Source organism: Argopecten irradians, chromosome 2 (genome assembly GCF_041381155.1).
Source record: "Argopecten irradians isolate NY chromosome 2, Ai_NY, whole genome shotgun sequence".
NCBI lineage: Eukaryota > Metazoa > Mollusca > Bivalvia > Pectinida > Pectinidae > Argopecten > Argopecten irradians.
Window position 1 is genome coordinate 65,141,780 of NC_091135.1, and position 27,527 is coordinate 65,169,306.

Genomic DNA, 27,527 nt, shown 5'->3' on the forward strand with positions numbered 1-27,527 from the left:
ATAACACCGATTAATTCGTGTAGAGTTATAAACAAAAACGCCATCGTATATTGTGTTTGTAACTTACTGCACCATAAAACTATTCTAGGACAGATTTTTTTTATTAAAGTATATGATTTTAAATAGACTTGAGTAAAAGTCTGAGACAGTTTTATGGTGCCGGGGCCCTGAATAGGTATAGCGTTCTCAATAAATGTTACATTCACACTGAAAAACGTTACTTTTTCACAGCGATCTGTTGATTATTTTACATAATACCATCAGTGACTAATGTCAAAATCTGGATCGTCACCAGTGTTTAGGTACAGTCGTATGTGCTGATTATTATGAATACTCACGTTTTCTGGTAAATCTTCCACCTTTGCCATTTTTATTCTAAAACATATTGTTCAATATAATCTATTATATTAATACCGTTCTACATTTTATAGAATTTGCAAGTTAAAAATGAGGAGGGAACTAAAAAAAACATCGACTTCAACAGATTTAACATAGATTTGGCAGTAGGTGAATTCTATATGCACTTTGGCCTTATGATAAACATGCATTTCTATTTTATAACAGAGTGGTATAAACACATATTATACGAGTGTATGTCAACTGGAATGGATCTTATATCTGAAGTACTGACACTAGTCACATATACTGCCGAAAACATACCAATACGTTAATGTAAACTTTATTTTATTCATTCATTTCAAGTCATACAATACAAAAGCAATCAAATAGATATACATGAAATAGATTCAGAATCAAGTGTTAACACTTATGTTTATCCGTCTCCATTTTACACTCATCAGATCTGCACGGTAATTAAATGGGAAAATGAATATGAAATTTAGGTATTAGGAAATGAAGAGATGAAAAGGGGAAGAGAAGAAGAGAGATTGCCAATGCCATTGTTCACTTTGAATAAATACAACTGTGAAACGATAATTACAGAAATGAATCATGGAATCAATGGAATCTCTTGGAGCTGATAATGAATTGTTGGACACATGTAATAATCAAAGAATTTTCGTCAATGGTTAAATCATTCTTGCCAAAGAGTAATAGATCTGTTGTAATAGGATGATTTAGGACAGCAAAGGAACGATTACGAATATCGGAAAAAGTCTACAATGTAATAAAAAATGTTAGTAGGAGCAACGCGGACTGTTTATTTGATTACTACGGAACAAATAATACTTAAGTGAACTGCACTCCATCCTCAGTCTCACATGTGAATCTGGCCCAACCTAATGCCGATAAGATAATACGGTGGGACTTGGAATTTTTGTGCGTTTAAATGAGTTTTAAGTTTTGTTATTGAGGGACCAATTTTGATTTCATCAGGAAGTGCATTCCAAAGATTTATTACAGATGGCAGAAAGGATTTCATGAAAAGGCTTGTGCGACAGGAAGGTGGACGGAAATTATTTCCTAATCTAGTATTGTGATAATGAATATTGTTGTTGCGCTGAGGAAGTATTGAAGATACTGTGGAAGGAGACCATGAACTATTTTATGAAAGTGGATTATCTTGTGATGTTTACGTCTTTGCTCTAGGGGAAGCCAGCCTGTCCCGATATATAGTTTTACCCTGCTAGGAGGTCTAGTTCCACCAGTAACTGTCCGTGCTGCTTCTAATTGTAGATCTTCTAACATACCTGATTGAGTTTTTGTAAGGTTGTCCCATATAATGTCGCCATATTCAAAAATTGGACGAATCAAAGAAAAATACGGAGATTGAAGGGATGCACGATCTAAAGTGACATGTTTAGTTTGGGTGAAATTTTAGATTTGAGGAAATTGATGTGAACTGTCCACCCGACAATTCCCTAAAGAAATAAACCAATATGTTTATGTTAGGTAACAGCAGTAAGTAAGGTATTATTCATAGTTAAAGGAGGATGAAGCGGGATTTTGTTCTTTTTAGATATTAATAAGGTTTCAGTTTTTGCCGGATTGAATTTAACCAACCATTTAGTTGACCATTCATGAATTTTTCTTAGATCGTGATTCAGAATATCTGCAGTATTTCCAACTGTATCAACAATGACGTATAATGAGGTATCGTCTGCAAATAACTTTATATTAGCTCTTCCACAATATCATTTATGAATACCAAATACAAATAGTGGGGGAGGAGAAATAGGTTCCCATGTACCCCTCTGGCAGTTTTTCGAAACATGTTTTTTTAGGAGCGGTATGATGTCTAGTTTCATTTATGCTTGTTGCCATTGACAACTAATGTCCCATGGGGGTCATATGGCGGCCATCTTGGATTGCAGGTATCAAAAATGGCCAAAATGACACATTCGCATATATGCGCATAGATAGAGAATCAGACAACATTCAGAGGCAAATAAACACATTTTTTTATATGATTGAAACATGCTGAATCGATTAAATTGTAATAATGACGTAATGTCTTCTTATTTTTGTGAAATGACGGGAAAACATTGAAATTTTTAGCTTTTTTTCCCTAAAACATCGATAAATGGCATAATTTTTATCACAAATAAAAAAAAATTGATGGACAAATCACCTTGTAACAGTCATTTCGAATTGAACCAACTCTTATGTAAACATCTGTGTACTATAAAAAGATAGATCGCATCAATGAGGTCGGAAAAAGAGAGGGACCCCCCCTAAAAAAGTTATCAAAAATGGCCAAAATGACACATTCGTATATACGCGCATAGATAGCGAACCTGACAACACACAGAGGCAAATAAACACATTTTTAAATATGATTGGAACATGCTGAATACGATTAAATCATAATAATGCGGTACGTCTTCTCATTTTTGTGAAAGACGGGAAAACAGTGAAACTTTCAGCTTTTTCCCCCTAAAATATCGATTAATGTCATAAATTACATCACAAGTAAAACAATTGATGGACAAAACAACTTGTTCCATTTATTTTAAATTGCACTTACGCTTGTGTAAACATATATGTATTTTAAAAGGATTTTATGATTTTTAGCAGAAGAATCGTGGACATCCCCCTCCCAACACTACTCATAGAGAAAAAAATCTCATTATTATTATTACATAAATTACATATTTCCTGATCTATGATTCAGACAGTTCCAAACTAGAATTACATTTTTAACAGCCATAGTCATGTAAGAATGTGCCAGGTTTATTGGTGGAGGAAAAGCGGAGTTTCTGGAGAAAAAACACCGCCAGCAGTCAATACCTGGCAACTGCCCCTGTAGATTCGAACAACCTACCCAGAGGTTGAGGGATTTTGGTTATATGTCGAGACATCATAACAATCAGCTATCCCGGCCTCAATTACAACTAGAACGTGGTTAGAACCGTAATAATCCACTCTTTTCAACTGGAAACATAGATTTTTTCATAAATTTTCGGCTCGTGCCAGAACGAAACGTACCACTGTGTTCGAATTATTATCCTTGTTTTTTTTTGTCCTGAAGACACGATGGTATAGCACAGCTCATTACCACAAAACTAAATCCTTTCGGTATCACGACTGTTACTTTGGTTTTCATCAAACTGCTGCAGGTTGGCGTAGGTTTTCATCACTCCAGGAAAATAAATGTACACATCTATTTCGACGATTCCCTCATACTCCACCAAGTCTAGGAATCGTTGGAGCGATGACAAATGACAGGTTGGGGGCTTACCTCGACGGCCATTGCCAGTCGGGGAGTGGTCTGGGGATCAGGTCTCCGAACACATCAACGTGCTGGAGATAAGGCTGTTCGGTTGGCGCTGCAGGCTTTTCGGAAGATTCTACATTCCAAGGTGGTTTGTGTGACTACAGACAACTCTACAGTTGTCGCGTATCTGGAAGGAAAGGGTGGAGGGCAAAGTCTCACGTCATATGTGCCCTCGCTATTCGTGTTCTTCTCTTCTGTCAGGAAATGCGGTTGACTCTCTTAGTCAAGCATCTTCCAGAAAGGTTGAATGTTCTCTCCGGATCTTCGAGGGCATTTGCTAGATGTAGAAAATACCTCATATAGACCTTTTCGCCACTTCGCCACTATTTGTCCACTTTTGTCTCTCCGGTGCCAGACCAAATGACTTGGGCTGTGGACGCTCTATCTCTAGATTGGGAGGGGATACATGCTTATGCATTCCCTCCATTCAACCTGGTGGGCAGGGTTCTAATAGAAGTTTCGGGAGCATCATTTTCCCCTCCTTCTGATAGCGCCCCTGTGACCGAGACAATCCTGGTTTCCGTAGCTCTTGTCGTTTCTCTTGGTGGATATTCCTCTGGTTTTCCCACTCAGAACCAATCTCCTGCGCCAGCCTCGGTCCCGGAAGATCCATTCAAGAGCGTGGAAGCTATCTCAGGAGGCCTCGCTCAGTCAGGCTTTTCTTAAGACTTGTCAACTCGCATCGCCCGATCAATAAGTCTTCCTCACCTGGCGTCTAACATTCATGGAAGATCGTCTGTGATTGGTGTATCTACAGGAAGATAAAGCCTCTGCCCAGCTGATTGCGGATTCCCTTCTCTATTTGTTTAGGGAACGCAAACTTGCCTCTAGTACTATTGCAGGATATCGCATGGCTATTTCCAGTGTACTGTATTCTCATGGTAGACCAGAGTTAGGGTCTTCCAACTCTTTGTCTACCTTGATTAGGTGGTTCAGTCTGGACAGGCCTAGGGTACGGCAGTTAGCTTCACAGTGGAATCTAGCACTTGTGTTACTGAAATGGGTTTCTTCAGAGCCTTTGGTGTCGGTCTCCATTAAGGTTTTTACTTTTGACTTCCTGCTTGCTTTTGCCTCAGGCCGTAGAAGGAGTGATATCCATCTATTCACTTTTCGTGCTTCGTTGGGCCAGCTCTGTTACCCTACTCACTGATCCTGCCTTTTTGGTAAAGATTCACAATCTCTATTGAGTCGAAGGAGAATGATCGGCTGCTTTGTCCCAGTCGGACGCTTAGGTTTTCCCTTGATAAAACAAGGGGGCGATGTATTATTCTTGTCCATTAAACAGGGTTAGCAGGATTTCTCCTCCCAGTACATCTCCAGATGGATATGTTAAATGATCAGGATTGCTTATGAGCAGTCTAATTATCAATTTGGGGCAAAATGCAAGGAGATTGCCCATGAGGTTAGAGCCCTTGCGGCTTCTTTGGCTCTCCATTATGGGTCATGGTTACAGGACATCATGTCTGCTGCATTTTGGCATGGTCAGACTACTCTCAATGACTTTTATCTACGGTCCCTGTCCTCTCATTCTAATTGACTGTTTTCCTAGGATCCCGTTGTGGCGGCCCAGTCTGTGACTGCTCCTCCTCAGCAGATATTATATGTATTCGTAGTTTTTAACTTATGCGAGCAGGAATCACAATAGTACACCTTTTTCATGGGGAGGTATATCCAAAATTGAAGGAGAATAATTCGAACCCAGTTGTTTTCACTAAAAAGAAATAAATTATTACGGTTATTGGGAACTGCCTGAATTATGGATAAAACATGTGAACTAGCCTTTGGATGTTAACTGGATCCGGGAATATATTTTTTTTTAAATTATTGGGGAGGGGGTTGGAGGTCATCTCGCTTCTTCTGCTAAAAACCATCAATCTATCCTTTTATAATGCACATATGTTTAGACAAGATTCAGTTCAAATCAGAATAAACGTTACAATGTGTGTTGACAGAATATTTGGAGTTTTAATTTATTGATTTTGTTTTTCATTTTTTTTCTTCTGCGTTTTCTTTTCAGTTTGTGTGTGTAGGGGGGGGGGGTCCCTCTCTTTTTCCCACCTCACTCATGCGATATTTTTATAGTACACATGTGTTTACAAAAGGGTAAGCGCAATTCGAAATGACTGTTACAAGGTGTTTTGTCCATCAATTGTTTTACTTGTGATGTAAATTATGAAATTTATCGATTTTTTAGGGGGAAAAAGCTGAAAATTTCATTGTTTTCCCGTCATTTCGCAAAAATGAGAAGACGTAACGTTATTATTATGATTTAATAGTATTCAGCATGTTTCAATCATATTAAATAATGTGTTTATTTGCCTCTGTGTGTTGTCTGGTTCTCTATCTATGCGCATATATGCGAATGTGTCATTTTGGCAATTTTTGATAATTTTTAAGGGGTGAGGTCTCTCTCTTTTTCCGACCTCATTGATGCTATCTATGTTTTTATAGTACACATATGTTTACACAAGTGTTGGTTCAATTCTAAATGACTGTTACAAGGTGATTTGTCCATCATTTTTTTTACTTGTGATAAAAATTATGACATTTATCGATTTCTTAAGGAAAAAAGCTAAAAATTTCATTGTTTTCCCATCATTTCACAAAAATGAGAAGACGTAACGTCATTATTATGATGTAATCGTATTCAGCATGTTTCAATCATATAAAAAATACGTTAATTTGCCTCTGAATTTTGTCTGCTTGTTATTTCTATGGTCATATATGTGAATGTGTCATTTTGGCCAGTTTTTGATAAATTTTTATGGGGGGGGGGGGGGGGGGGGTTCCCTCTCTTTTTCCGACTCATTGATGCGATCTGTCTTTTTATAGTACGCATATGTTTACACAAGGGTTGGTTCAATTCGAAATAGCTGTTACAAGGTGATTTGTCCATCAATTTTTTTTACTTGTGATAAAAATTATGACATTTATCGATTTTTTTAGGGAAAAAAAGCTGAAAATTTCATTGTTTTCCCGTCATTTCACAAAAATAAGAAGACGTAACGTCATTATTATGATTTGATCGTATTCAGCATGTTTCAATCATATAAAAAAATGTGTTTATTTGTCTCTGAATGTTGTCTGGTTCTCTATCTTTGCGCAGATATGCGAATTGGTCATTTTGGCCATTTTTGATACCTGAAATCCAATATGGCCGCCATATGACCCCCATGGGACATTAGTTGTCAATGGCAACAAGCATAAAATGAAACTAGACATCATACCGGTCCTAAAAAACCATGTTTCGAAAAACTGCCAGAGGGGTACATGGGAACCTACTTCTCCTCCCCCACTAAAAAGTGGGCCGAGAATTGAACCCGGCTTTTACATTTGACCAATTAGAAAACTTACTGAATTGCTCAACCAGCTAAGAAGAGACCCTCTTATCCCAACACATGACAGTTTGCATAAATGCCCTTTGTGCCAAACATGATCAAATGCTTTGCTTACAAAAATATAGCATTCTTATTTCTTTACCGTTATCTAATTCAGAGATAATATCATGAGTGATAGCCAGTAGTTGATTTATTGGTGAATCCCCTGTTTAAATCCAGATTGGTAAGGGGATAGTATCGAGTGGGTGTGTAAGAAGTTGTAAACATATCCAAAGACACATCTTTCCATGAGTTTACCAACATTGAAAGTAATGAAATAGGTCTGTAGCTAGTTAAGATGGATTTACTTTCTTTTTTTGTGTGCACAGGCGTGACATTAGCTGATTTCCATTCTGAAGGAAAGATACCAGATTGGAGAGATTTGATAAATAGAGAACAAAGAGGTTTACATATAATATCAGCAGATTTCCTGAGTAGTCTAGCATTTATAAGATCAGGAGCAACAGCTTCAGAACAGTCAAGATTCAAAATTGCATCCTTAACATCAGTAGGAGTTATGTCAATATTGGATAGATTATGATTATGCCCATAGTCAATGTTAGGCTTCAAACTTCAAACTTTATTTCTTATTCTCTTTACAAAATACATTGTGTAGAGAAACATATTTACAACAGTCAAGAAATGCAACATAGAAGGAGGACAAATTATATGACCTTTTTTAAGCATAAAATAGATGATAGATTTACATAAATTTCTCATTATTTTTATATTCTTTGAGTTCAGAAGCTGTGCAAATTTTATGATATTTGGTCTGGTGTGTAATAGTACTCATTAACATATAATTTTCTTTCTAAGATCAAAAACGGGCACTTTAATAAATAATGGAATTCATTACCAATATCATTGGTACCACAATAAGTACAAAATCTATCTTGATAATTCATATTAATCCATCTACCAGACTCCACAATAAATTTATGATTACTTGTTCTAAATTTACACATTAAAGTTCTTTCATTATCATTTGATATATCAAAATATTTTTCAAAATTACATTAGTTTTTGTATATTCTATAGCAAATTGACTTTAAGGAACAAAAATGTCATAATTCCATTTTTGTAAAAATTGGTCACATAATATTTGCTTAACTTGAGCTTTAACCAATTTGGGATTCAAATTGTGTTGGAACTGAAAGTGCCATATGTACATCAGACCAACATTCGTTTAAAATATTTTGTACAAAAGTTAAGTATGGAACTACTTTGTTTTCATTTACAAAAATATGATATAACATACTATACACTACAACATTTAATTAATTTTCTTAAGATAGAATCATATTTGACCAATAATTAATCATCTTTATTTTAATGTCAATTATAAGTGGTCTAGTACACAGTTCGCCATATACCATGTAACTTTGTGTACTTTTTTTCAAACCCAATAGCAGTTTACAAAATTTTTTAAATAAAAGCGCTCAATTGTTTGTACATTTGTAAACCCCCATTATCTCACAATCGTATAACAAAACTGGTTTAACTGTTTTTTTTCAAATAGATCAAAATTACATCTAACCGATAAATTCAATTTTCTGCCTTTTCTCAAAATACCATACATAGCAATCGATGCTTTTTTAATATTCTGACTCTTTGCATCATTAAATGAAGATATCTTTGAAAATACTGTTCCTAAAAAGTTAAATATATTAACACATTCTATTACGTTATTATCAAATCTGAAATCATGTCTATTAACAAATCTTCCTTTTGAAATCGCCATACATTCGGTTTTATCACTATTTACTCTTAATTTCCAGCGAATACTATTTACTAAATATATTAAGCTGCTTTTGAAGATCCATAGGATTATCGGAAAATAAAATTGTGTCATCTGCATACAATAGAATAAAAAGTTTTATATACATACGAAGATACATTTCAGATTTATTGCCTAGACATTAAATGCCTTTAATATTGTGTCTTGATAAAAAATCTTCTATGTCATTAAGATAAAAAATTAAATAAAAAGGGGGATAAATTTCCGCCTTATCTCAATCCAATATCGCATGGGAAAATCCTGATTGACGACCATTGAATTTAATTTTAGATTTAATTCCTAGATACATATTATATATGACCGTGTACATTTCACCATTCACATTATTAATTAATAGCTTATTCCACAAACCTTTTCTCCATATTTTATCGAAAGCCTTCTCGAAGTCAATAAAAACGCAAAATAGGGTCAGTATCATCAATATTGGTCTGGGAACAGAGAAAATCCTTGAATAAACAAGCTTTTTCGAAATCATCAGAAATACAGGTGTCATTATGAAGAAGTGGGGGGGTATTGCGGAATTTTTACGATTAGGAGGTAATGAGTATACAGCTTTCCACCAATTCTTTACACTGAGATTAGAGGGTTTCCGAAGGTTTCTTTCCACAAAGATTTTTGACATATGCGATTTTAGCCTGTTTGATAGAATTGATACATTTGTTGCGAATTTGGCGGAAATTTGACCAGTGAGCATATGTAGGAGAACGTTTGGCTCTTTTGTTTTACGAATTAACCTTTTGATTTCGTTTGACATTCAGGGCACTTCGAATGATCGTACAGTAATGGTTTTATTAGGTATACAGCTTTTAGCTATTTCTAGCAACGTCTCTGTAAATTGTTTTAACCGAATCGTTAATATCATCAACATCGATCAATGTATTCCAGTAAACATCATTCAATTTCCTCTAAATAAATCATAATTACCTTATCGAAGAGCCAAATGTTTAAAACTTTGCCGAATTGGTTTAATTATGTTAAAAGAACAGAAAGTAGAACAGTGGTATCTAACCGGTTGGTCGAGGAAGCTCTCTCCAACAATACATTTACTAATTATGTTACTGTCACTAACACACACAATATCTAACAGTGAGTTAGAGGATTCAGTAAAAAATGTAGGTGATTCTACTAATTGAGACAAGTAATATAGAATAAACATATCTCGCAATAGAGAGGACTGATTGTCGACCAACAAGTTAGCGTTGAATGTTAGTTATACCCGTGTTAAAAGCTTGTTCAACAGATTGAGAAATGAACGTTGAGATGGACGAATGAAAAATTATGCTAAAGGTCAAGCTGTTCACTTATATTTGAAAAATGTGATGATGAAGATGAATTCAGAGACGAAGGACCGGGATTTATTTCAATATCACTGGATAAAGATAGTTGCCACTGGAAAAGCAAGAAAAAAAAAAAAGGAAAAAAGGCAAATAAAGTCTACTATAGAAAAACTGATGTTGTTAATAAACTTCCCAAGATATCTATTACGAAAAGAATGGATTTGAGACCTAACAAATGACAAATATATTAATAGAATCAGAAGTAATAACCCAACACAAAGTGACTTAACGATACCCAAATAGATGACAATGTTTGAGGACTGGACACAGTTGTTGAAGTTACCGATTCGAGCACGATAGAGCGATAGACTGACTGGCATTATGTAATGCCGAAGAAGATAATGCAAGATTCAGGACTGTGTGCAAGAACTGGTAGTTTAGCATATGACGGAATCAATGGTATAATAGGCAAGGCAGAAGGGAATCGGGAATAGAAAAGGAACAGAAAAGGTATAAGTAAGGTGAGTAAGAAAGCAAACATCAAAGCAAGTATACTAGGAATGGAATCAAGGCAGACCAAATTATCAATACATTTATTTATTTTTGTACTGTGACAGGAAATTGATTAGTGGAATTGTCGCTGAGGTACAATTTAGGTAAGTTGAGAGAAAAGAGATGTGTAGTTTTTTAAGTTAAAAGTTCAATGATACTGACAGACATATAGAATATCAATAATATAGGTGATCATTCGACATCTTAGAAAAGAGTTAAATGCTTAACTTACATAATTAACTTATATTATATATAATAATAATAATAATAAAAATACTGTAATAGATATCTTCATAATTAAAATTGTTCTGAAATCAGAATGATTTTTTAAGTGTTCCAGCTAAATTAATGTAGTGTAACTTACTTACTTTTGGAGAAAATCGACTCTTTGTGTTCCTATTTTCCTAATGCAAATATTCACTGTTGTCCTATTTGGAAGGTCTTTATCACTTCGGTGTTTATTCCCGTTGAAAACAAGCGTTCTGACGCCCTTCGCGGGTTAAGTCCATTTTACGAATTTTAAATCAACAAAAGAAGCGGGAAAATATCAAGAAACAATGCATTTTCAGCACTAATATCGACATTAGTCGGGCACAGAACTCGATACCGGATAATAAGAGTTTCCTGTAATAGTTGCAATAGGAAAATATTACGATGTCAGTAAATAAATGCTTAATTTCTTTCGTTTGATTCAATTTCTAAATTTGGTGACTTGATCCCGAACGTTCCAGTGACGTCACTTTTAGTAGGAATGAATGAAACGGCAGGCAGTCCCGCCAAACAGTGACGTCACAATCACCAGAATGATGTCGCTTACATATTCCCACGGTAGTAAAAAGGGAGTACACACTCATTCGGTTTAGTGAATGCATCTTTTCTTGATCATCAAAGAAGCGTTTCGCTTTGAGCAAAATCGTGTAAATAACAGGCAATTTGCTTTCGTTTTGAATACCATCTTCTGTATATACAATGAAAAAGTTGCAAGATAAACGGAATACACGGTCACTATCTTACAATACAAGTTTTATTTTGGTGCCGACAGGGAAAACCGAGATGACTCGGCAAAACCTCCTCATTTCATCTCATCGCACAATCGATAGCAGTATCGATATTAATTATAGCAAAACAAAAATTCCAACGTTGGAAATATTGCAAGTACATTAATTATTTACATAAAAAAGTAATTGGAAAAATAATTTATTTCATCTAGACTAAATAATTTGCAAATCCCATACACCGCCTGCAAGGAGACGTCCTTTGCCTATCGCTACCCACGATGCTCTCGATCGTGGTCTTATTTTATGTAACTTTTCATGGGATATTAAATCTAGATTTATCTGTTTTCGACAGTTAAATTTCTATGAACATGTGTAAAACAAGCAGTTTCATTTGCTATTCCGAATCCGTAAAATGCAATCTTGGTCACCTCAGTCAAAACACAGGGGCATGCAAATTATAACAGAAACTTTTACTAGTAATTTGATATGTATGTCATTTAAAAGTATTGGAGACCTTTTGATATGCACGTGTATATCATGACGTTTCAAGTGGCTGTCCTTTTTTTATTGGTGAAAAATGAAATATACATATATGTTATAAAATTCGGTGAGCTTTTTATTGTCATTACTGTTATATACACTGTATATGATATTTAAACGAAAACACAGATTTTACCTAAAAAGCCAATGATATATATAATGTAAGTATCGGTTAGCTTGTATATAATAATAATAATAATAATAATAATACTGTTAGAGTTATCTTCATAATTCCAACTGGTCTGAAATCAGAATGATTTTTTAAATGATCAAGTAAAATTAATGTATTCTAATTTACCTGCTTTTGGAGAAAATTAGCTTTTTATGTCCCTGTTCCCCCGATGCAAAATTCACTTGGGAGGTCTTTATCACTGCGGTGTTGATTCCGGTTGAAAACAAGCGTTTTGATGACCTTCGAATTTGCGGATCTAAACTCAACAAAAGGAGCGGAACAATGTTAATAAACAAGATATTTTCAGCACTAAGGTAGCAGAAAACAGTAGATTTGGACAATCTATGAAAATAAAGCGCATGCCTTAGAAATATCGATATAGTCATTTAACTGTAAAAAATACCTGTACAAAAGTATATATATAATTAATCAGCACATTTTTTGCAATTACAATTTGATATTTTGATACAGATTTGGCCATATTCTGCGCTTATTCATGCATGTGAATACCATGGTAACAACAAAAAAATACCTGAAAAATTGCAAAATATCATGATTTTTAGCCCAAAATTGCAGAAAATTGTACTCAATTTTTTTCTTAAGACCTACCTTAAATTGAGCACTTCTATCACAATGGCAAAATAAGCTAATTTATTTCATAGGTCGATCGTGTGGATTTTTCAATATTTTTGCCTAAACCCGCGCTATGGATTTTTCTTCAAGTAAAGCTAGCATTTCCGGTCAAGACGCACTTCCGGAGGAGCCAAGAATTGTAATCTCTAACCCATTTTTGTTATGTTTATTTTGAAAAAATTGAAGCTTAAATCAAACCCTCCATATTGGATGTACCAATTTCAGAATATATTTGATTTTTAAATTTTTATGCATGGCTCAAAACAGGGACTCCCCACTTAATAAAAATATAGACCGGGGCCAGGCTGTTCTTCTCTTGTTTGCTACCTAATGTCGAGATTATTCAAGCATAGAACTCAACACAAGATAATAAGAATTTTTTGTGATAGTTGCGATAGGAAAATATTACGACGTAAGTAAATATAATGGAGAGAAAGAACGACAACTCTGTTATAACAGAGTTTTCGTTCTAGAACGAAATGTTAACACGGCTAAATAAACCTATCAACCTGCTTATTTTCGCGATTTGAGTAATAAGGAAACCCAACGATATTTTTTTGCTGAAATTGTGAATGTAAGCTAAACTCGGCGTGATCTATCGATTGGAGTAATCACCTTAGCTGTGAAAATTCAAAATGACGAGATATTTTTGTGTAAAACCTTCAAAATCGACATTTTGACCACTGGTTTCTGTTTAATTCGTCCTAGTAAATTAACTAATAAAGCTGACATGCTAGTACTTTACATATAAAAGGTCCTTGCATTTCTGAACAAAACGGTATTTCTGATTTTTGGAAATGTTACATACAACGACCATAATACAGCCTTGAATATTGGTGGTATTTCGCAGGTTCTCGGTAAATTTCCCAACAGACGAGATATTTTGGGGTCCCGGTGCCTTCCTTCGGAACTATTCTGAATGATTGGACCGGCAAATGTACCATTTAAAAATGAGTGATATTTTTGAAATTTTATGTAGAAGTGACTAAACATCATAAAATGAGTAAATAAGTTATGCACTTATCATCACATTTATGTTACAAAATGCGCCCAAAAAGTGCAACAGTGAAATGGAGCTGTTTGTATTGTCTCGAATACACAAAATCATGGCGCAGACTATCGCGCCACCTATGAGGAATGTGTATTGTTTGTATCCGGTTGAGTAAAAACTTTGAAGCCGCCTTGATGTTCAAGTTAAATCCGGCATTATCAGGTAAGTAATTGTTCATTTTACTTGTTATAGACATCAATATCATTAACGGCGGATATTAATATTATCAGATATATTTGATTGTTTTGTAGGCCTGCAAATATAACGTTAGGTACTGTTTACTATGGAAGGCCGTTTCAGGATAAAATACCAAAACTACTTAAGTACATAACTATAACAACTTAAGTAACTTTTATGTCCACTTAAGTGTCTTTTTTCACACTTAAGTACATCATTTTCGAACTTAAGTGCTAAAATATGTACATAATAATTATGTACATAATGGTCAGTTTTTTCGCACTTAAGTGTTGATTCTAAGTACTTAAGTAAAAGGTATACATAATAACATAACTGTTTAACATCATTATGTATTTGCCTTTGTCCATTATGTTCCCTGTCAACATCATAAAAATGTTGTACATCACTTAATTGCAAATATTCTCTGCCATTTCGTCCCAAGTTTAACATGTCTGCTTACATGTTTCCAGCCAGCTTCTACTTAAGTTGTTTCAAACCAACTTCTACTGAAGAAGATTAACATATCTACTTAAGTACTACATTGTTTTAACCAACTTCTACTGAAGTAGTTTGACATATCTACTTAAGTACTACATTGTTTTAACCAACTTCTACTGAAGTAGTTTGACATATCTACTTAAGTACTACATTGTTTTAACCAACTGTTATTTAAGTAGTTTAACATATCTACTTAAGTACTTCATTGTTTTAACCAGCTTCTACTTAAGTAGTTTAACATATCTACTTAAGTACTTCATTGTTTTAACCAACTGTTATTTAAGTAGTTTAACATATCTACTTAAGTACTTCATTGTTTTAACCAACTGTTACTTAAGTAGATACTTCATTGTTTTAATCAACTTCTACTTAAGTTGTTTAACATTTCTACTAAGGTACTTCATTGTTTTAACCAACTTCTACTTCAGTAGTTTAAGATATCTACTTAAGTACTTCATTGTTTTAACCAACTGTTACTTAAGTAGTTTAACATATCTACTTAAGTATTTCATTGTTTTAACCATCTTCTACTTAAGTAGTTGAACATATCTACTTATGTACTTCATTGTTTGAACAAACTTTTACTTAAGTAGTTTACGTATCTACTTAAGTACTTCATTGTTTTAACAAACTTCTACTTAAGTTGTTTAACATATCTACTTAAGTGTTTTAACCAACGTCTATTTAAGTAGTTTAACATTTCTACTGAAGTGTTTCAAACCAACTTCTTCTTAAGGCCAAAAAATATGTCTGTTAATGGTTACCCGACCGACCCTTATTGTTTTTACCCCCGACCCTAATTTTTTCATTCTTTTCTACGAAAAAAACCAGTCGGGATTTTGATCTCAGATACCAAAAAAACTCCTCCGGACCGACCGACTATATTTTTTTTGCAAATGTAACTCTAAACAGACATATGTTTTTTGGTCTAAGAAGTTTAACATATCTACCTTCGTGTTTAACCAACTTCTACTTAAGTAGTTTAGCATACAATGTATCCACTTAAGTACTTCATTGTTTTAACCAACTTCACACGTGTCCAGAAAGGATTCAATTCAATTCAACCAACTTCTGCTTCTCATTACTTTTGCACGGGGCGAGTTGGTTCATGGGTGTTTTTTTTAGATTTGTTTGTTTGTTTGATTAATTAACGTCCTATTAACAGCTATGGTCATGTAAGGACGGCCTCCCATGTATGTGGTGTGTTGCGTGTATGTTGTGCGAAGTGCAGGTTTTGGGAGACTGCGGTATATTCATGTTGTGTCTTCTTGTATAGTGGAACTGTTGCCCTTTTTAAAGTGCTATATCACTGAAGTATGCCGCCAAAGACACCAAGCAACACACCCCACCCGGTCACATTATACTGACAACGGGCGAACCAGTCGTCCCACTCCCTGTATGCTGAGTGCTAAGCAGGAGCAGAAACTACCACTTTTATAGACTTTGGTGTGTCTCGGCCAGGGGACAGAACCCAGAGCCTTCCTCACAGGGGCGAACGCTCAACTCAAGGCCAAAAGTGAGGCGGTGCCAAGGGAGGCATTAGGGAAGATAAAGTCAGTTAGGAAGAAGAGATAAGAAAAGATCCTAAATTTAGTCGCCTTTTACGATCATGCAATAGGGGCAGCAGGTACAATTCTTACGCCCTACCTGTTTTTTAGATGATTATGTAAAATGTACTTAAGTAACAAGAACCAAAGTTACACTTAAGTAAAACTATACAATACTTAAGTAAATACAACACATAATGACATAAAAGTCATTAAATACTTAAGTGGTAAAAAAGACACTTAAGTAGTTTTGGTATTTTATCCTGAAACGGCCTTCCATGGTTTACAGTCTGTTTATGATCATCATCGCGAGTGACTGTCTGACAACAGAACCATGCATAACTGATAATTGTACTGCCTTTGAGGCAGATGCCGTTTGAATATATGTATCATCTAATATATTGTTTGTTCATATGATTAAATTGCTAGTAGTTAAACCATAAAGTAATGAACATGTCGTTTGGGTAGTCCGTAGGCACATGTAACGCAGCTTCATTTCATGTCATTTCGGTACATGCGGAAGTCAGTCATTTCAGAAGGTACCGAAACGATTTTAAGTAATCTGAATATTAGACAACTAAGAGAAAACAATCCAGAAAAAATGGTAACAATGTAGTTTGACAATGGATATGATCAACATTATTACTTACATGTAGATATGGACATTTGTATGCACTAGAGTTTTACATGACACATAATAATTGCTTAACGGTATGTTCTAGCAAAATGCTCAATATCACTAAAAGAATTGCGAAAACAGAGAAATGTATGTTTTGTTATGGATTGAGTATTCGGTCAGACCAATATTGTCTATATTTTGACATTTTTTTATCTACATGAGGAAAAACAGTTTCTTATTGATAAAATGGGGGTAGCAGAGACTTTTACATGATTATTCGTGATGTACATGTATAAGTACATGATATTTTTCAAATCTTTGATGCCGTGTCATTATGAAACGATATAATCCATATTAAATGAATTCGTGTTATTTTAACTTGATTATAAAATTATTTTGTTCGTTTTTTTGTGTAAAAACCTGTTTAACATATCTTGTTCTCTAAAATGTATGTATTTGTAAGTGATTGAGTGCCAGCCAAGTGATATTGTCTATTATTACCAATTTTTACTTATTTTCGATAAAATGGGGGTAGCTAGCAGAGACTTTTGCATGATTATTCATGAAAATGCATATTGCAGGCAGCAATAACAATTATGATGAACTCCTTGCTTAATTGTATGTCATAGGAACAATTATAAAATGCCACATTCAAGTTTTAATTTAAGTCTCCCTTTATTTAAGTAAATGGCAGAGTAATAGCCTAATCCTTCTCCATATGCCAGGGGTTACTATCACTGACATAATATCTACCCCTGCACTATTTCATAATTAACTGATCGCCAGCTGTCAATCAAACCGCATTGTTTGTTCCGATATTGAATAGAAACACATGTGTTTGGGGGTTACGGTAGAGGCGTGGCTATATTACAACTGTCAATCGGTCAATGAAACTGCAAGCAACAGAAGTCACTGGTAATTTAACACACATCAAAGGAATTGTATAATGTGGTTCACTGTACATATGTGTTGGTAAAATTGAAGTTGGGTGTCACTTTCTCTGTAATCTTGTAAGGAAGTCTATGCAGGACTCAGTTTAGAGGTCACCTGAGATGAAGTCTCCAGTGACCTAATCTAATTTTGCAGAGACCTTTCATGGCCAAAGGTCAATAAAAATTGTGAATTATATGGTCCCCTAGGGACCTGAGGGTTGGGGCCGAAAGGGGTCAATTAGGCTAAAACTTCAACAATCTTTTTTCTAAAATTCCGGAAATAGTGGAATCAAATACTCTTCATAGATGGAATCACGTGGGGAGGGGGGCCAATTTACTATAGTTTATTTAGGTAAAACACATTTTTGAGCATTATTTGGTCATTTGTAATAGAAAATGAATCAGAATTATCAGTATGAAATGGTCATTGAATCATATTAACATATTTTCCATAACTGACCCCCAGGGGCCTGAGGGGTGGGGCTAAAATGGGTCAAATAGGATAGGCTTAAACTTCAAAAACCTTCATCTAAAAAATTCCCAAAGGGTCAGGATGACCTATAGTCGTCATGTTTCGTCCGTCGTCGTCCGCCGTGCGTTATCTTTTCACATTTTCTACCAGTTCGATTTGGCTGAAACTTGCATGAAATGACAGTTCGATTTGGCTGAAACTTGCATGAAATGATCCTGACATAGTCCCGACAAAGTGTTGTTATTTTTCGGGTCGATCCAAAATCCAAAATGGCCGCCACAGGCACCATCTTTAACTTCTTCTCAAGTTCTACCGGTGCAATTTTGCTGAAACTTGTATGAAATGATCCTGACATGGTCCCGACAAAGTGTTGTTATTTTTCGGGTCGATCCGAAATTCAAGATGGCGGCTCTCAGGTGACCATAAAGACCTCTTGGGCCTCTTGTTTTCTTCTGAACTGCGTCCAATTTTACTATGAGATATTAGTCCATGGGTGGATATTACGTCAGTGATAGTAACCCCTGGAGTATTAAGGATGTAGCCAAAAATGATTTCTGCAAGCCTGCGATTGGTCAGTTTGTTTCTTCTGAAGTGGCTCCAATGTTACTATGAGATAGTCCAGGAGTGGATATTACGTCAGTGATAGTAACCCATGGAGTATTGAGGATGTAGCTTAAAAGGATTTTTTCATTTTTTAATTACATTCCTTTATTGGTGTTTTTATAGACAATCAATTTAATTGTATCTTTCAGGTTAACTGCCAGTATATATTATACAATGAACTACCAAGGTTGTTTAAATAAATAACCTTGACCTTTATTCCAGGTCACAGGGGTCAAATAGACTAAAATCCTTAAATGACTTCAAGCTCTGGTATATTTTTAGGTCATCTGACCCAAAGGGTCAGGAAGATCTATTGTCATCATGCATCGTCCGTCATCGTGCTCCGTCCGCAGTCTGCAGTGCGAAACTTTTTCATTCAAACGAAAGGCCCAGGGTACTGATATTTGGCCTGTGGCATGCTGGGATGAAGGGCTACCAAGTTTGTTCAAATGAATGACCTTGAACTTCATTCAAGGTCACATGTCACAGTGGTCAAAAAGGCTAAAATCTTAAAACGAATTCTTATCAAGAACCAAATGGCCCAGAGTACTCACATTGGGTCTGCGGCATGCTGGAATGAAGGGCTGCCAAGTTTGTTCAAATAAATTACCTTGACCTTCATTCAAGGTCACAGGGGTCAAATAGGCTAAAAGATTTTAAACAACTTCATGTGAATAAGTAAATAGCCTAGAGACCTGATATTGGGCCTGTGACATGAATGACTACCATCTTTGTTCAAATGAAGAACAATGACCTTCATTCAAGGTCACTGGGGTCAAATAGGGAAAAACTTTAAACTACCATTTGTGAATAACTAAGAGGCCTAGAGATCTGATATTAGATCTGTGGCATGCTAGAATGAATGGCTACCAAGTTTGTTCAAATGAAGGACCTTGACCTTCACTCAAGGTCACAGGGGTCAAAAAGGATAAAATCTTTAAACGACTTCTCAAGAACCAAAAGGCCCAGGGTACTCATATTGGGTCTGCGGCATGCTTGGATGAAAGGCTTGTTCAAATAAATTATCTTGACCTTTATTCAGGTCAAATAGGCTAAAATCTTTTAAACGACTTCGTGTGAATAACTTAAAGGCCTATAGAGACCTGATATTGAGCCTGTAACATGAATGACTACCTTGAGACTGGATATTGGATTTGCAGCATGGTGGGGATCAAGGGACCTTCATTCATGGTCTAATTCATTAAATATATCAGGACCTGGACTTCTTCTAATAAAAGAGTTTTTTTTGGATTGCCTTAACTGTGTGCCACTACTTTATTCTTTGAGGTGTTGTGCCAATAGTCAGATGACCGTTAAGGCCCATCGGCCTCTTGTTCATAACCTAATGGAATTGGTCCCGTTTAAGAGTAACAACAAGAGTTATCTTCCCTTTCCCTTTCTCTTCTCTTCATTTCACCCGCGACACTCCTTCAGGTGTCGCCCAATTAGTTTTTAATTTCTTTGTTTTGATCACCATTTCTTAATTTGATGATTTGATCGAACATTCAAGTGACGTCACTTTTTAGTCCTGTATGAGCTCGGATGATTCGACCTTGCAAGCTGGCGTTTTGAAGGAATAAGCATTCATTTGTGGTATAATGGTGGCAATTAGCACTTATATACCGCAAAACATTGTTTGAAGATGCTCCACCGCTGACAAACGGTATTTTTTCCACTATCAAAAACAGGAGCAGAAATTTAATCAGAAATTTAATATGCATACAGATTTTCATACATATCAAGGTGTAATCAATGCCATTAAAAAGACTTTCTCATCAGATGAAATTTCCAATAGAATTTTAAATTACCCATTCATCCCAAAAAACTTATAATATTTGTTAAGCATAAAACAGGAGCAAGTGATTTTTATAAGGCACTTTGCCAGAATACTACTGTTGCTACAGGAAGAAAAAAATGGGATGATATTTTTGGTTTTGACAATCAAAAATGGAGACAAAAATACATTATTCCTTTTATCAGTACCAGAAGCACAAAATTGTAGTGGCTTCAGTTTAGAATTAATCAGTATATTTTAACCACAAATTCATATCTGTTTAAAATAGGCCTTGTAGGCACTCCTTACTGTCATCAGTGAAAACTGAAATTGAGACTATAGTTCATACATTATGGACTGTGAAAATGTTCAGTTATTCCTATCAAATTTTGAATCCATATCAGAGATGCTTTTGATTCCATTTTCGTTTAATAAGTAATCTTTCATTTTTGGACTCTCCAATTGTAAAAATTATACAGATAATGTTGTCATTTTAGTACTAAAGCAATATATTTATAGTGCTAGATGTCTCCAAATTGGTTTATCAATGAATGCGTTTAAAAATCTTTTGAAGGATATGTACAGGACTGAAAAATACATTGCAACCACCAAGGGTGAAACACATATTATGAAATTTGTCAGTGAGTGGAGAAAAAGGGAAAGTTTTTAGAATAATGTTACTTTTTAAACTTTTTCTCTTAATATACTTTAATTTCTTTTTTGCATGATCTTGGTGTGGTATCTAATCTTTTTACATATGATTTTATAAATCTCATTGAGAATAATGAGCCTTGTCAGTCCATTGCCACTTCTTCCTTCTCTCAGTTCTTTCTTCTATTCTTTTTTTTTTAATCTCTTCTTTTGCTTTTCTAAAAGTGTGCAACTTGCAAATTTCTGTCATTAATCGTTCAATTAAAACTCAAGAAAATTACTATCATATTGTATAGGGAATACCTGGTACTGAAAACCACTTTGTCTAAACTGCAAATATTTTTTTTCCTTCTGAGATGTGATATAATCCAGTCGAGTATTATATATATGTGAAAACACATAATAACTAATTAATATGTTTAATGCATATATACATATCTACAGAGAGAGTAAACTTTGTTTTTTCAATGAACACCTTGAGAGTGCATTATATCTAGCAGCCCTTGTAAATAACTTGGTTTACAGTATTTGAGAAGTTCAAAGTTTATAAATGAATATTACGATGTACATATATAAATAAGCAGAAATCTGGCTTAGTGTTAACGTGAATATCTTCTGATCTTTCGATTCACAACACCTGCGGTATTTTTTTATATATCATGCAAACATGCCTATTCAAAATAAAATGTACATGTTTAGGTATTACTACAAAATATATAATTATTTATTTCAGGATTTGCATCGGATACACGGTCAGTATCTTAAAGTAGGCCTACAGGTTTTATTTTGGTGTCGACACGGAAAGAGGAGACGACTCGGCAAAACCTCGTCATCTCCCATCATCGCACAAACGATACCAGCATCGATATTTATATTACAGCAAAATAAAAATGTCTAACGTTGAAAATATGGGTTTGTATATTCATTATTTACATATCAATATTAAGATTAACCATTCTGGACGTTAAAACAAATCATTTATTTCATTTAGGCAAATAATAATTGTAAATTCCACACACCGACTGCAAGGAGACGTCCTATGCCTATTGCTACCCATAATGCACTCGAACGTGCATATTGTCCTATCAACGATGATCGTGCATATGGTAACTTTTCATCATCGATTATTTGATCCAGATATATCTGTCTTCGACAGTTATATTAAGAGTTATGAATATGTGGATGGAACGTGTGTACAAAATAAAAACAACCCATCTCAACTGCTTTTCTGGGACCGTAAAATGTAACATTGGGCACCTCAGCCCAAGCACAGGGACACGCAAATTATTCATCATGTAAAATAATTGCTATGTACGTCACTTACTTTTGGAGAAACCCGACTTTTTGTGTCCCTATTTCCCTGATGCAAATATTCACTGTTGCCATACTTGGAAGGTCTTTATCACTACGGTGTTTATTCCCGTTGAAAAAAAGCGTTCTAACGCCCTTCGCGGGTTAAGTTCATTTTACAAATTTAAAGTCAACAAAAGAAGCGGAACAATATCAAGAAACAATGCATTTTCAGCTCTAATATCGACATTAGTCTGGCACAGAACTGGAAACCGGATAATAAGAATTTTCTGTAATAGTTGCAATAGGAAAATATTACGATGTCCGTAAGTAGAAACGGCAGTCAGTCCCGCCAAACAGTGACGTCCCAATCACCGGAATGACGTCACTTACATATTTCCCACGGTAGTAAAAAGGATTACACACTCATTCGGTTTAGTGAATGCAACTTTTTTGATCATCAAAGAAGCGTTTCGCTTTGAGCGAAATCGTGTAAATAACATGCAGTTTGCTTTCGTTTTGAATACCATCTCCTGTATGTATAATGAAATAGTTGCAGGATAAACAGAATACAGGTCAGTATCTTACAACACAAGTTTCATTTTGGTGTCGACACGGAAAACAGAGATGACTCGACAAAACCTCCTCATCTCACCTCATCGGACAAACGAAAGTAGCATCGATATTAATGATAGCAAAATAAAAATGTCCAACGTTGGAAATATAGCAAGTACATTCATTAATTAGAATAATCATTTATTTCATCTAGACTTAATAATTTGCAAATCATATACACCGCCTGCAAGGAGACGTCGCTACCCACGATGTTCTCGATCGTGATCTAATATTATGTAACTTTTCATGGGATATTCAATCTAGATATATCTGTTTTCGACAGTTAAATTTCTATGAACATATGTAAAACAAGCAGTCTCAACTGTTATTCCGAGACCGTAAAATGCAATCTTGGTCACCTCAGCCAAAACATAGGGGCACGCAAATTATGACAGAAACGTTTTACTAGTAATTTGATACGTATGTCATTTAAAAGTATTGGAGATCTTTTGATATGCACGTGTATATCATGACGTTTCAAGTGGCTACCCGTATTATTATTTTTTGTGAAAAATAAATTATACATATATGTTATAAAATTCGGTGAGCCTTTTTATTTTCATTATTTTTATATACACTGCATGTGATATTTAAACGAAAACACATATTTTACCTAAGAAGCCAAAGATATATATATAATGCAAGTATCCGTTAGCTTGTTAACTTACATTATATATAATAATAATAGTAAAAATATTGTAAGAGATATATTCATAATTCCAATTGTTCTGAAGTCAGAACGATGTTTTAAGTATTCCAGCAAAATTAATGTATTTTAATTTTACCATTTTCCGGAGAAAATCAACTTTTTGTATCCCTATTTCCTCGAGGCAAATATTCACTCAGAAGGTCATTTTCACTACGGTGTTTATTCCCGTTGAAAATAAGCGTTCTGACGCCCTTCGCGGGTTAAGTTCATTTTACGAAATTAAAGTCAAGAAAAGAAGCGGAACAATATCAAGAAACAATGCATTTTCAGCACTAATATCGACATTAGTTAGGCATCGAACTCGATACAGGATAATAAGAATTCCCTGTAATAGTTTCAATAGGAAAATTGTAGGATGTCAGTAAATAGATGTTTAATTTCTTTCGTTTGATTCAATTTCTAAATTTGATGACTTGATCACGAACATTCCAGTGACGTCACTTTTAGTAGGAGTGAATGAAACGGTAGTCTGTCCCGCCAAACAGTGACGTCACAATCACCGGAATGACGTCGCTTCCCACGGTAGTAAAAAGGAGTTCACACTCATTCGGTTTAGTGAATGCATCTTTTCTTTATCATCAAAGAAGCGTTTCGCTTTGAGCGAAATCGTGTAAATAACATGCAGTTTGCTTTCGTTTTGAATACCATCTTCTGTATGTAGAATGAAAAAGTTACAGGATAAACAGAATACACGGTCAATATCTTACAATAAAAGTTTTATTTTGGTGTCGATAGGGAAAACCGAGATGACTCGGCAAAACCTCCTTATCTCACCTCATCGGACAAACGAAAGTAGCAAATGTTGGAAATATAACAAGTACATGAATATTCATTATTTACATAAAACAATAATTAAAACAAATAATTTATTTCATCTAGACTAAAACTAATTTGCAAATCCCATACACCACCTGCAAGGGGACGTCTTAGGCCTAACGCTACCCACAATACACTCGATCGTGCTCTATATATCATGTAACTTTTCAGCGGATAATATTTCATCCAGATATATCTTTCTTCGACAGTTATATTTAGAACTATGAATATGTGGAAGGAACGTGTGTACAAGATAAAAACAACCCATCTCAACTGCTATTCCGGGACTGTAAAATGTAAAATTGGTCATGTCGAGCTGAACGAGGGTACTCTTTTATCATTGTCAGGGTTCCGTATACCATCCAAACATGAAATATGGGCAACAATACGCAAATGAACCGAAACAAATGTAATGACACAGTTCAAACAGGTATGTATGAAACTCAATAGTATATCTGTACGTGTGAAGTCTATAAATAGAACACAGGTGAACGCAGGTATGTCTTGGTAAATAACCGGTTGAGTGATCACTATATGTTTATATAACACACGTGAAATATACCAATCAAGCTCAAATATCATAGTCTGCCAATTAAATTAAACTAGTAATCCAGAGGTCCCGAGTTCGATCACTGGCAGAGACAGGTATTGAATTTATTGTAAATCCTGCACCCTGTTACATTATATACAAAATAACACCATAGCTAAACAAAAATGTATTACAGTGTAATATCAAAACATTTAAATAAAATGGAATTTAACCTTTAGCATTTGCGTCCATCCATACCAAAATGTTTGTTAGGAATTGAGGATGTGTCTACATGAAAAGAGAACAAAATAATATGCCTTACCTTTGATGCAGTCATCGGTATTGAATCACACGCCAAATACGTGACCATTCAGGTTTTTATGACTGTAAAAACGTCACTGCATATTAAAGTAGTACAAATGTCACTGCAGTACCATATTAAAGTAACACAAATATAGAGACGGTTGAGTCAGGTACTGAAAACAATTAAGAAAAGCCTTTCTAGTACCGTCGTAATCAATCAAATATTTATAGAGTGCATCAAGTGGAGTTCACTTTGTAAAAGGATGCATGGTAGCGTAATATCTTTACGCTACTTTGAACACAGTTATCTGAAAATCGTGTATTTCTGGAATAATGATTCTTTTGTTATTAACGCTGCCGCCAAATCAAACAAATCAAACGTACTCTATCTAGGGAAAATGCTGTTTTGATTGATCACTATTTACCTTAGCTTTATGGCTATACGTGTGTTAAGCATTGATGTCACTATTTTTAATTTCATCGGGGTATGAGAGAAATTTGTTTACAAACTTTGTGAATCTGCTTATAAATGATTTCTCTGATTGGTTGATTAAGTACGATTCCATTGATTATCCAAGAAATTATTTTCCTAAAACAATACTCAACGTCAATGTCTCTATCGTGACGTCACGATAATGTCGAGTTTCCGGGATTTCTCGGTTTTTATTTTTATAGAGTCGGCCAATCAGAAAGCCAGATGTAGTATGAAAACAAAGTAAATATAATTATTACAGTATAAAAAGAGATCCTAGACATAAGATTTTTTGTGGGCCCCACCTAAAGCAGATGTCACCGACTGTACATTGATTGTGGTGTGGGTACTTGGCGCTACAACTTTGCTACACAATTTACACTTGACATCCCTTATACTAGACTCTGGCGTGGTGTCTCCCAGTACCCAGAAAGCAAAATATCGCAGACTATTCCCAATGGAGCCGGTATCATTAGTCAAACAGTTTGAAAATACAATTACGATGTTACATTGATTGATTCTATGGACATCAATACAGAACTCAAATGATTCACGTAATTAATTTGATATTTGATCAGGACGAACTGTTTTATCGTAACATACATTTGTAACAATCATATAAAAAACAAACGAGTACAAGTCAGGAAAATCCCAATTGTAGGCGCATCAGCTTGATGTGCGCTGACAATTAAGAGAAGCGATTGATGCTGAAAGGAATATTGTAACAATCCATCAGGGACATAGATGTGTACGACCTGTGCTGTTTCCCCGGGAGTTGTTTTTTCATATTCATACTAAACACAGAAACGTCATATAGCTCCCCGTTTTTTATCCAGCAATAATTAAAATCACATAGGGAGACAGGTTCAATAATGACTAGATAGCTTAGTGTTAAACTGACCCCAGGACATGTCGTTCGGTTTACTATCATTCGTAAATCACAAAACTAGTAACAAGGATAATAGTTCCATACCATCACGAGGACTAAAATAGATATGCATCGATATCAACTTTTATAGTTGCAAAGTAAATTAACTATTTGTATCATTGTCCCATAATCAAAAGGGCTTTACGGTTCACCAGACAATATACTGAAACATAATTTAAGTAGAGGGTAGTTTTGTACTTATAGTTCAGGTTTTTTAGTATGCAGTATCTCTTAAGGATATGTCAGGTTTTATTGATGGAGGTTGTTTAAACCACTATCTAAATGATTTTCTAAGTCGTAGCGCGGTCTTCGTCCAGTGTAAAGGGGGAGGGGGTATTACAGGGGCTAAAGGATGGAGGACATAACCAGGCGGAATACAGCTATTATCTGTTACTTGTGCCTAATGTGGGGTTCGTACCCACAATCCAAAAGTAAGCGGTTCCAGGATTGACATGGAAAGAACGATATCTTGTTAGATTAGAGACAGGAATTATCCAAGAGTTTTTAGCTGAATATTT

General features: G+C 35.0%; 1 protein-coding gene across 1 annotated transcript in view; it reads right to left on the bottom strand.

Moving 5' to 3' along the window:
* The window catches only part of LOC138316232 (FMRFamide-activated amiloride-sensitive sodium channel-like), a 54,038-nt gene extending 28,329 nt beyond the window's left edge, over window positions 1-25,709 (bottom strand). The window contains exons 1-3 of the mRNA XM_069257833.1: window positions 25,629-25,709; window positions 12,517-12,646; window positions 339-375 (exon numbers count right to left, since the gene is read on the bottom strand). Of these exons, the coding sequence (XP_069113934.1) occupies window positions 339-368 (30 nt within the window). The 5' untranslated portion in view covers window positions 369-375; window positions 12,517-12,646; window positions 25,629-25,709. The remainder of the gene's footprint in view (window positions 1-338; window positions 376-12,516; window positions 12,647-25,628) is intronic.
* Window positions 25,710-27,527: the final 1,818 nt, after the last annotated feature.